This window comes from Arctopsyche grandis, chromosome 10, assembly GCF_051622035.1.
Source record: "Arctopsyche grandis isolate Sample6627 chromosome 10, ASM5162203v2, whole genome shotgun sequence".
NCBI lineage: Eukaryota > Metazoa > Arthropoda > Insecta > Trichoptera > Hydropsychidae > Arctopsyche > Arctopsyche grandis.
Window position 1 is genome coordinate 21555528 of NC_135364.1, and position 12473 is coordinate 21568000.

The following is a 12473-nucleotide window of genomic DNA, read 5'->3' on the forward strand; positions in this document are numbered from 1 at the left end:
ATTCATTGATTTCGGTGATGATTAGGCTAGGTTGGGTTAGGTTTCGTGAAGCTAGCACGATTTGTGTATATTTTTGCAATGTTCAATTCTTTCATTTCGGTGATGGGTAGGTTAGGTTGGGTTAGGTATCGTGAAGCTAGCACGATTTGTGTATATTTTTGCAATGTCCAATTCTTTCATTTCGGTGATGGTAAGGTTAGGTTGGGTTAGGTTTGGTGAGGTTAGCACGTTTTGTAGATATTTTGGCAATGTCGAATTCATTGATTTCGGTGATGGTTAGGTTAGGTTGGGTTAGGTTTGGTAAGGTTAGCACGTTTTGTGTATATTTTTGCAATGTCGAATTCATTGATTTCGGTAATGGTAAGGTTAGGGTGGCTTAGGTTTCGTGAAGCAAGCACGATTTGTGTATATTTTTGCAATGTCCAATTCTTTCATTTCGGTGATGTTTAGGCTAGGTTGGGTTAGGTTTCGTGAAGCTAGCACGATTTGTGTATATTTTTGCAATGTCGAATTCTTTCATTTCGGTGATGGTTAGGTTAGGTTGGGTTAGGTATCGTGAAGCTAGCACGATTTGTGTATATTTTTGCAATGTCCAAATCTTTTATTTCGGTGATGGTTAGGTTAGGTTGGGTTAGGTTTGGTGAGGTAGGCACGTTTTGTGGATGTTTTGGCAATGTCGAATTCATTGATTTCGGTGATGGTTAGGTTAGGTTGGGTTAGGTTTGGTGAGGTAAGCACGTTTTGTGTATATTTTTGCAATGTCCAATTCATTGATTTCGGTGATGGTAAGGTTAGGGTGGCTTAGGTTTCGTGAAGCTAGCACGATTTGTGTATATTTTTGCAATGTCCAATTCTTTTATTTCGGTGATGGTTAGGTTAGGTTGGGTTAGGTTTGGTGAGGTAGGCACGTTTTGTGGATATTTTGGCAATGTCGAATTCATTGATTTCGGTAATGGTTAGGTTAGGTTGGGTTAGGTTTGGTGAGGTTAGTGGAAAAGACTTCGATAATGGTTTGATGTAGTTTATTGAAATGTAAAATTTGCACGTGGTGGGCCAGCGGAGCGTACGGAACACAAGCTGTCCGTACGCCGTCTGCTCGGTGACTCTGTCGACCGTCGCGTATTTCCGCTTGGGCCGACACTAATGCCAACTCGTCAATAATGCCAATCGACAATCAGTTAATAAGACTGTTTGCCACACGTCATTACAAAAGTCGGAACATAGTCCCACATAGGAAAACTGTTGAACAATACAGTTATTCTACAGAGTTACAGCATTACTGACGAGTCGTTTACAATAAATCATAGCTCTTAAAATAATTAAATAGAGGGTGAATAATGAAACCTTTGCCTCATCCAGTGTGAGGATAAAATCAATTTATTGGTTCAGTAATATTTCAACTTATAGGTATACCTCTGGTGAATGTTGTTTCTATTTACATTAAAATTTTTGAAATCTCCTTTGAAGCTGTGAATAAGCATTACAAGATAAGTTTACTTTAAAGAAGAGAGAGTGGACTGTATATGGTTTAAAACTTAAGCATTCCTCATCTTGATGTTAACTTAGACAATACAATGTTGACACTGTTACAGTTGTCAAGACAGATCAGCTATTACCGATCAACTAAACTTGATTAGTGAGTGTAATGCTCCTAAGTTAACTTGATTTCATCAACAAGTAGCACAAACATTGCTAAATTAAAAGTAAATTGGAAAGTCATTCATTCATTCCTACAAGCAGGAAATGAAGGCGAACTATGATTATAGATGTCTCTACGTTAAACATCGAAATGTTCAGTATTATAATATTTACTTATTCTATGATTCACATAAATACTATAAACAGTAAGAGTTAACTTATGTTTTCATAACAAGAAACATAAGACCTGCGGATGACTCCCGGCAGGTTATAATTAAGTAGACATGAAATAATTTAAGATGCTCCATTAAGTGTGGCTTGGAGACTAACATTAACAAATCATGAATCTAATTTTAACTGTCAAATTTGAACAGTTTATTTTAAACTCGGATATAATCCTTCCGAGTGATGACATGAGACAAGTCTTATATTATAAAGACAAAATGATTAGATTAAATTCGGAGATATATACTGCCGAATGTTAAAATGAAAATAGCTTAAATTATACACACAACACAATTAAAGTGAATTACGGAGTACTACTATTAACATTGAATGATTTAAACTCATGATTACATCTAATAAGTAATATGAGTTGGGGGTAGTGTCTTCGGGTTAAACTAAGCTACCGAAGTTGACGGAATTGAAGCTGCTGTTTCTCCTCCCTCTTGCTGATCTTCCTTCCTGTCAAGTGGTCCTTGTGGTAGAATCGGCAATGGCGCCACTAGATGACTGGACCGACGAAACTCTCCGCTGGCAGTAAAGACGTCGACGACTCGAACTCTGCCATCTGGTCCGGGATACAATTTAGTGATTCGACCCAAGACCCATCGGGTTGGCAGCATGTGTTCCTCCTTTAACAGGACCATTTGACCCACACTCAGATTGTTGCTCGAGTCCTTCTTCCATTTGTGTCGTAACTGCAAAGAATGTAAATATTCCGCCGACCAACGTTTCCAAAATGCTGCTGTGGTCAATTGTATCTGAAGCAGATTGGCATGGACATTAGTGTTATATTTAACCTCCATTGGAAGAGCGAGTAAGGATCTGCCAATTAAGAAATGTCCAGGTGTGAGGGGTAAAAGGTCTAGTGGATCCGAAGACAAGGGACTAAGAGGACGGGAATTCATGCAAGCTTCTATTTGAGTCAATACCGTACAAAATGATTCGAAATTTAAGGTGGTGGCCTTTAACACCTTGTTTAAATGAATCTTCATGGATTTAACCGCTGCTTCCCACAGCCCTCCCATGTGAGGCGCCCTTGGCGGGTTAAACTTCCAACGAATCCCTTCGGAGGCTACATACCGTAGTAGCTTCTCCTCATGAGGACGTTCGTAAATTAATTTTACTAAATTAACGAGTTCACGACTTGCACCGACAAAATTAGTAGCATTGTCGGAATATATCGTATTGGGCCTGCCACGTCTGGCTACGAATCTTCTTAAACAATTTAAGAAATTTGAACTCGTTAAGTCTCCGACAAGTTCCAAGTGAACTGCCTTACTGGAAAAACACACAAAGACACAAACGTAACCCTTAATTATCTTAGAATTCTTATTGCAACCACTCTTCACAGGAAAAGGTCCTGCGAAATCTATCCCCACATGACTGAAAGGAAAATTCGCAGTGGTACGTTCAAGCGGGAGTAATCCCATTAATCTATTGTGTGACAGTGGTTTATTTCTGAAACAAATGACACATGAACGCACCACTCCTTTGACAGTATTATGTCCGGCCAATGGCCAATAGGTCTGCCGCAATAACGACAGTAAGGCTTGAGTACCCAAGTGAATATATTTCAAGTGCGCATCTCGGACAATCATGTGTGTAAGTTTATGCTTATTTGACAAGATAATGGGTGACGTTGATAGAGTTGTTCCCAGAGGAAGTCTACTTCCAACACAAATTAAATTCTCGTGGAATAGAGGGGACAATTTAGCTAATTTACTGCTACTGGGAATTGGATGTCCCTTGCTCAGCAAACGATATTCCAATGGAAATGATTCCATTTGCGATAACCTTATCAAATTATTTAAAGCATCTTTTAATTCTAAAGCGGACGGTTCGTTATTTTCTTTAACGTTTAATTGTTTATTCCTTAGTGGCCGACGAACATATGATAAAACTCGAAGGAGTCTTGGAAGATGAGAATATTTATCTATCCAATTATTTTCCCTCACAAGGGTAGCGTTAGTGACTACCCTTCTCTCTGGAAGATCTATTGTGATCTCAGGAGGTCTTCGAGGCCATCGTGATTCGTCTAATTTCAACCAACTAGGGCCGTCCCACCATAACGAATTATGATTTAATTCTGATGGTTGAGTCCCTCGAGAAATTAAATCTGCTGGATTGTCTGTAGAGGAGACATGGTACCACTCAATGGGTTGAGATATTGATTGGATTTCGGCCACTCGATTGGCAACGAAGGTGGTCCATTTACATGACTCTCCTCTAATCCAATGCAATGCGACGGTTGAATCCGTCCAATAATATTTTTCATTAATATGAATTGTTAATTGGTCTATTGTTGACTTCATTAACTTTGATAATAACATAGCGGAGCACAGCTCTAAACGCGGAATAGTTACAAAACTGAGCGGAGCGACTCTCGAACGAGAACACACAAGATGACATTTGGAATTTCCCAATTGATCAGTACATTTTACATAAATACAAGCACCATAAGCTTTCTCGGATGCGTCACAAAATCCGTGTGCCTGTATATTAATGGCATTATTTAGTATTATCAATCTAGGAATTTTATAAAGTTTCATGACTGTATTGGATAATTGGCAATCTTTCCATTTTTTGAAGATTGTCTGAGGAATGAATTCATCCCAACCAATGGTTTGTTGCCAGACAGATTGCATTAATATCTTATAATTAATTAACAATGGAGATAATAGTCCTAATGGGTCGAAGATCTGACTAATTACTGATAAAAAGTTTCTTTTTGTTATATTTTCAGTCTCGACTTCGGTTTGAACCTTAAATACAAAAACGTCTTCCCGCGGTTTCCAAAATAAACCTAAAGTTTTGTGTGATTCGTTAGAGAAGTTAAAATCTGAACAATCGTCAGCTTTAACATCCGTGATTATATCGGAGTTGTTCGATGTCCATTTGCTTAAGGGCATACCGGCTGATAATAATATGGTTTCCAGTTGAACCTTTAATAATTTACCAGCTTCAATAGTATTAGTTCCCGTGAGCAAATCATCAACATAAAAATCACGTTCGATCACTTTACTAGCGATGGGATATTTGTTTCTATTCTCCTCTGCTAACTGATTTAGACATCTAGTAGCTAAAAATGGGGCTGAAGCAGTTCCGAATGTTACTGTATTAAGCTTGTAATGCTTGAATTTACTCTGGGGATCTGTTCGCCAAATGATTCGTTGTACATTTTTATTTTTCTCTGCTATTTGAATCTGTCGGTACATCTGCTTAATATCCGCAGTAATCACGTATTTATGGAGTCGAAAGTTGAGTAGTAAACTTAACAAATCTGATTGGACACTAGGTCCCACCATCAAAATATTATTTAGTGAGATATTAGACGTTGTCTTTGCGGACGCATCAAAAACTACACGATATTTAGTGGTAAGGCTAGACTCCTTAACCACGACGTGATGAGGTAAATAACAATGAACCTCATGTGCCTCCGGAGGTTCACACTCTGACATATGTCCTAAATTTATGTACTCTTCTAAAACTTTATTGTATTCCATTTTTAAATTATTATTGGCTAAAAAACGTCTTTCCAAAGTTTTGTGTCTTTTCTCCGCAATGTGTAATGAACTTCCTAATACTACCGGGGAATTTTTATATGGTAAAGCTACACAAAATCTACCGTTTTTATCTCGTGATGTGTGTGCTTGGAAATGTTCCTCACATCTTTTCTCCTCAAGAGATTGATGTTTTACCATAGGAACCTGGTCGATCATCCAAAAGTTTTGAATGTGACTGTCTAATTGACTTAAGCCTATGTGGCTCTTCCCTGGAGCATTATTTACTTCGGGATATGGACCAACTATTGTCCATCCGAATTCGGTATCCTTTAAGATAGGCATACCTTTTCCTAACTGGATGGTTCCTGCTTTCATAGCATGAACGCAAATCTCGGCGCCGAGCAAGAAATCGATTGGCGTCGGTTTATTCCAAAGGGGATCTGATAACTTGATTCCCGCTGGTATTGAAATTAACTGTTGATCCAGTTTCACAGTTGGAATTTCGCCAGTAATTTCTGGTAATACCAAACACAACACTTTGGTTGAGTAATTAGTGGTTGAAGACCTTATGGTCACCTTGGTGATGTGACGAATGCTACTTTCTTGATTAGCGATACCTACAATTTTTTGAGAGATTTTCTCTAATTTGAAGTTATTCTTCTTAGCGAAAGATGTGGTAACATAGTTGACTTGTGAGCCGGAATCTAATAATGTGCGACCCTTAACGACCGTTCCATTGGACGTTATAATGTCCACTTGTACCGTCGGTAAAATTATCTCCCTTTGAGAGAAATGAGTAGAATGAGCATTAATTGACTTCCTTCCCGTATTATTGGAACTAAATGTATCGTCCTGATGCAACAAAGTGTGATGGTTTTGTTTGCACCTTAAGCAATTATAGTTAGACTTGCAATTTGTTATCTTATGCGATGAATTTAAACATTTAAAACACATGTTATTAGATTTAACGAATTCATTTCTTTCCAAACTGGATTTTGCTTTGAATTTATCACATTTGCCTATGAAATGATTATTTCGACAAAATGCACATGCGTTTACCTTACTTGATGGGTTTTTATTCGCGACATGAGTTCTCCTGATTCGTTGACGGTTATGAGGGAATTCTTTCACCGTAATTACAGATGCAGTAGATTGTAATACGTTACATCTATTCTGCAGAAACGTTTCTAACTTCTCGTACGGTGGCATTTCTCTGTCAACCAGAGATGTTTCCCAGTCCTTTAATAAACTAAATGGTAATTTCCTTAGAACTAAACATGTTACCCATGGATCTAAAATTTCTCTCGCGTAACCCAATGATTCAATGTTTTTAATACACACCGTTACCTTATTTAATAGATCTCTCAATTCGATATGTGATTCCTTTGTGATTAATTTTAAGTCACAAAGTGAGTTGATCCTAGTTTTAAGATTAAGTCTTGGTAAATTGTATTGCTTGTCTAAAATACTCCACGTTATTTCATAATTGTCTGAGCTAATATCTAACCCTGATACAGCTGCTAAAGCGGGACCGAGTAATGATTGATGCAAATATAGTAATTTCGTGACATTCGAATATTCCGTTTTGTTTCCTATTATATTCTTAAAAGCTTGTTGAAATGATTGCCATTCAGATGGATCTCCCTGAAATGTGGGAATGGTTAACGTCGGTAACTTATCTCTAGCAAATTTAATTGTTGCTTGCTCTACCTTTAGTTTACTATCTTGAAAGGATTGGCAATCTAATGCTGCTTTAAGATTTTTAACTGTTATTGTAATTGCATCGTACTCTTCGTCTATTTTGGCCGCTTTCGGTATGTCTGTAAGGTTATCTAAATATTCGTAATGGAGTTTTCGGACATAATCGTATGCTTCTTTAATGGTTTGATACTGTCCTTCATCTAATTCGGAGGATTTATCTATTTTTCCTTTTAGTCTTTGTACCGCGCCTGAATACCTTAATTCTATTGACGTCATTATAACTTCTACTTTATTTTCCTTCGCTAATATTTCTATCGATTGAGTCTGACTTCGAGTCTGATGTATTCTAGAGCTTGACCTGTCTCTAATAGGTTCTACGTCCCTAGTTGGATTTCGACCTTTATGCGACTTGGAAGTCGAAGCTTCTATTTCCTCGTTTTCAGCACTTGACATTTGTTTCAGAAAGTTGCACTATTTCGTCTCATAAATACAGTTATTCTCTACTATAGCTGTCAATTGAACTATTCGTAGAGATAAGGTAATAATATTCAATGATTCACCGTGAATCTTAATATTCTACTTTAACTATTATCACCAGAATCTATCCAACATATTTTGGAAGAAATAACAACCCTAAATTGGTGGGTGCTTGATTTAAACCACTTTGGGGCTACAAGTCTTGTGATTTAATTTAAATCACCACTGTTTCATCACACATTATGAAACAAAGAGATCTACCGATGTATGAATATGCCGGTATGTACTTGATTTAATCCACTTTGGGGCTACAAGTGTAATTCCACATTTATCGTGGAAGGGGGGGGGGGGGAGGGTGTTTCTACACACATTAAGAAACAAAGATCTACCGATATGCATATACCGGTATGTACTTGGTTTAAGCCACTTTGGGGCTACAAGTATAATTCCACATTTATCGTGGAAGGGGGGGGGGGGGAGGGTGTTTCTACACACATTAAGAAACAAAGATCTACCGATATGCATATACCGGTATGTACTTGGTTTAAGCCACTTTGGGGCTACAAGTATAATTCCACATTTATCGTGGAAGGGGGGGGGGGGAGGGTGTTTCTACACACATTAAGAAACAAAGATCTACCGATATGAATATACCGGTATGTACTTGATTTAATCCACTTTGGGGCTACAAGTATAATTCTCCACGTGCTTTGCTAATTTTACACTACATCTGATTTTACACTTTTAATACGAAATTCGATGCGACCGATGAAACATTCCTTCGTAGCGCGATATTATTTTATACAATCGCGTTAATTAATTGTTATACTTTAAAACATATTTTAAAACTGACCTACCCACATGATTGCCTTTTGAACAGATTGCCTGAGATTGAATACATTCACTTACTTGAATATCCTTTACGATGTTTATGTGATCGTTCCGATAATTTTGGATTACCTCTGTGTCCCATGCGTCTTTGTAGGTTATGTTTTTATTTATATATTTTCTGCGTCAATCACGCGGTCATGTACCTCTGTACATCAATCAATATATTGCTGAAATAGAAGCAAACATGTTATTAGTATTGGAAAGGTATGGATAGTAACAAAGGAACGATACCGATTTCTTAATTGACATCCATTTTTTCTCGACCACGTTTTTTCCTATTGGTTTGTCCGTTTGGTGTTGTGGCCTAGGTTACTGGTGTCCGGTTCGAAGTGACCATCATGGAAAAGACTTCGATAATGGTTTGATGTAGTTTATTGAAATGTAAAATTTGCACGTGGTGGGCCAGCGGAGCGTACGGAACACAAGCTGTCCGTACGCCGTCTGCTCGGTGACTCTGTCGACCGTCGCGTATTTCCGCTTGGGCCGACACTAATGCCAACTCGTCAATAATGCCAATCGACAATCAGTTAATAAGACTGTTTGCCACACGTCATTACAAAAGTCGGAACAGTTAGCACGTTTTGTGTATATTTTTGCAATGTCGAATTCATTGATTTCGGTGCTGGTTAGGTTAAGTTGGCTTAGGTATCGTGAAGCTAGCACGATTTGTGTATATTTTTGCAATGTCCAATTCTTTTATTTCGGTGATGGTTAGGTTAGGTTAAGTTTGGTTTGGTGAGGAAGGCACGTTTTGTGGATATTTTGGCAATGTCGAATTCATTGATTTCGGTGATGGTTAGGTTAGGTTGGGTTAGGTTTGGTGAGGTTAGCACGTTTTGTGTATATTTTTGCACTGTCGAATTCATTGATTTCGGTGATGGTAAGGTTAGGGTGGCTTAGGTTTCGTGAAGCTAGCACGATATCTGTATATTTTTGCAATGTCCAATTCTTTCATTTCGGTGATGGTAAGGTTAGGTTGGGTTAGGTTTCGTGAAGTAAGCCCGTTTTGTGTATATTTTTGCAACGTCTAATTCTTTGATTTCGGTGATGGTTAGGTTAGGTTGGGTTAGGTTTGGTGAGGTTAGCACGTTTTGTGGATATTTTGGCAATGTCGATTTCTTTGATTTCGGTGACAGTTAGGTTAGTTTGGGTTAGGTTTGGTGTGTCTAGCACGGTTTGTGTATATTTTTGCATTGTCGAATTCATTGATTTCGGTGATAGTTAGGATAGGTTGGGTTAGGTTTAGTGAAGCTAACACGATTTGTTTATATTTTTGCAATGTCCAATTCTTTCATTTCGGTGATGGTTAGGTTAGGTTGGGTTAGGTTTGGTGAGGTTAGCACGTTTTGTGGATATTTTGGCAATATCGAATTCATTGATTTCGGTGATGGTTAGGTTAGGTTGGGTTAGGTTTGGTGAGGTTAGCACGTTTTGTGGATATTTTGGCAATGTCGATTTCTTTGATTTCGGTGATAGTTAGGTTAGTTTGGGTTAGGTTTGGTGTGTCTAGCACGTTTTGTGTATATTTTTGCATTGTCGAATTCATTGATTTCGGTGATAGTTAGGATAGGTTGGGTTAGGTTTGTTGAGGTTATCACGTTTTGTGTATAATTTTGGAATGTCGAATTTATTGATTTCGATGATGGTTAGGCTAGGTTGGGTTAGGTTTCGTGAAGCTAGCACGATTTGTGTATATTTTTGCAATGTCCAATTCTTTCATTTCGGTGATGGTTAGGTTAGGTTGGGTTAGGTTAAGTGAAGTTAGCACGTTTTGTGTATATTTTTGGAATGTCGAATTCATTGATTTCGGTGATGGTTAGGCTAGGTTGGGTTAGGTTTCGTGAAGCTAGCACGATTTGTGTATATTTTTGCAATGTTCAATTCTTTCATTTCGGTGATGGGTAGGTTAGGTTGGGTTAGGTATCGTGAAGCTAGCACGATTTGTGTATATTTTTGCAATGTCCAATTCTTTCATTTCGGTGATGGTAAGGTTAGGTTGGGTTAGGTTTGGTGAGGTTAGCACGTTTTGTAGATATTTTGGCAATGTCGAATTCATTGATTTCAATGATGGTTAGGTTAGGTTGGGTTAGGTTTGGTAAGGTTAGCACGTTTTGTGTATATTTTTGCAATGTCGAATTCATTGATTTCGGTAATGGTAAGGTTAGGGTGGCTTAGGTTTCGTGAAGCAAGCACGATTTGTGTATATTTTTGCAATGTCCAATTCTTTCATTTCGGTGATGTTTAGGCTAGGTTGGGTTAGGTTTCGTGAAGCTAGCACGATTTGTGTATATTTTTGCAATGTCCAATTCTTTTATTTCGGTGATGGTTAGGTTAGGTTAAGTTTGGTTTGGTGAGGAAGGCACGTTTTGTGGATATTTTGGCAATGTCGAATTCATTGATTTCGGTGATGGTTAGGTTAGGTTGGGTTAGGTTTGGTGAGGTTAGCACGTTTTGTGTATATTTTTGCACTGTCGAATTCATTGATTTCGGTGATGGTAAGGTTAGGGTGGCTTAGGTTTCGTGAAGCTAGCACGATATCTGTATATTTTTGCAATGTCCAATTCTTTCATTTCGGTGATGGTAAGGTTAGGTTGGGTTAGGTTTCGTGAAGTAAGCCCGTTTTGTGTATATTTTTGCAACGTCTAATTCTTTGATTTCGGTGATGGTTAGGTTAGGTTGGGTTAGGTTTGGTGAGGTTAGCACGTTTTGTGGATATTTTGGCAATGTCGATTTCTTTGATTTCGGTGACAGTTAGGTTAGTTTGGGTTAGGTTTGGTGTGTCTAGCACGGTTTGTGTATATTTTTGCATTGTCGAATTCATTGATTTCGGTGATAGTTAGGATAGGTTGGGTTAGGTTTAGTGAAGCTAACACGATTTGTTTATATTTTTGCAATGTCCAATTCTTTCATTTCGGTGATGGTTAGGTTAGGTTGGGTTAGGTTTGGTGAGGTTAGCACGTTTTGTGGATATTTTGGCAATATCGAATTCATTGATTTCGGTGATGGTTAGGTTAGGTTGGGTTAGGTTTGGTGAGGTTAGCACGTTTTGTGGATATTTTGGCAATGTCGATTTCTTTGATTTCGGTGATAGTTAGGTTAGTTTGGGTTAGGTTTGGTGTGTCTAGCACGTTTTGTGTATATTTTTGCATTGTCGAATTCATTGATTTCGGTGATAGTTAGGATAGGTTGGGTTAGGTTTGTTGAGGTTATCACGTTTTGTGTATAATTTTGGAATGTCGAATTTATTGATTTCGATGATGGTTAGGCTAGGTTGGGTTAGGTTTCGTGAAGCTAGCACGATTTGTGTATATTTTTGCAATGTCCAATTCTTTCATTTCGGTGATGGTTAGGTTAGGTTGGGTTAGGTTAAGTGAAGTTAGCACGTTTTGTGTATATTTTTGGAATGTCGAATTCATTGATTTCGGTGATGGTTAGGCTAGGTTGGGTTAGGTTTCGTGAAGCTAGCACGATTTGTGTATATTTTTGCAATGTTCAATTCTTTCATTTCGGTGATGGGTAGGTTAGGTTGGGTTAGGTATCGTGAAGCTAGCACGATTTGTGTATATTTTTGCAATGTCCAATTCTTTCATTTCGGTGATGGTAAGGTTAGGTTGGGTTAGGTTTGGTGAGGTTAGCACGTTTTGTAGATATTTTGGCAATGTCGAATTCATTGATTTCAATGATGGTTAGGTTAGGTTGGGTTAGGTTTGGTAAGGTTAGCACGTTTTGTGTATATTTTTGCAATGTCGAATTCATTGATTTCGGTAATGGTAAGGTTAGGGTGGCTTAGGTTTCGTGAAGCAAGCACGATTTGTGTATATTTTTGCAATGTCCAATTCTTTCATTTCGGTGATGTTTAGGCTAGGTTGGGTTAGGTTTCGTGAAGCTAGCACGATTTGTGTATATTTTTGCAATGTCCAATTCTTTCATTTCGGTGATGGTTAGGTTAGGTTGGGTTAGGTATCGTGAAGCTAGCACGATTTGTGTATATTTTTGCAATGTCCAAATCTTTTATTTCGGTGATGGTTAGGTTAGGTT

The 12473-nt window shown here is 38.0% G+C and overlaps 1 protein-coding gene across 1 annotated transcript in view; it reads right to left on the reverse strand.

Annotated features, from left to right (window-relative positions):
• Positions 1-996: 996 nt before the first annotated feature.
• The window catches only part of LOC143918306 (uncharacterized), a 140855-nt gene continuing 129378 nt past the window's right edge, over positions 997-12473 (reverse strand). The window contains exon 2 of the mRNA XM_077440122.1: positions 997-7425. Coding sequence (XP_077296248.1) covers positions 2259-7425 — 5167 coding nt within the window. The 3' untranslated portion in view covers positions 997-2258. The remainder of the gene's footprint in view (positions 7426-12473) is intronic.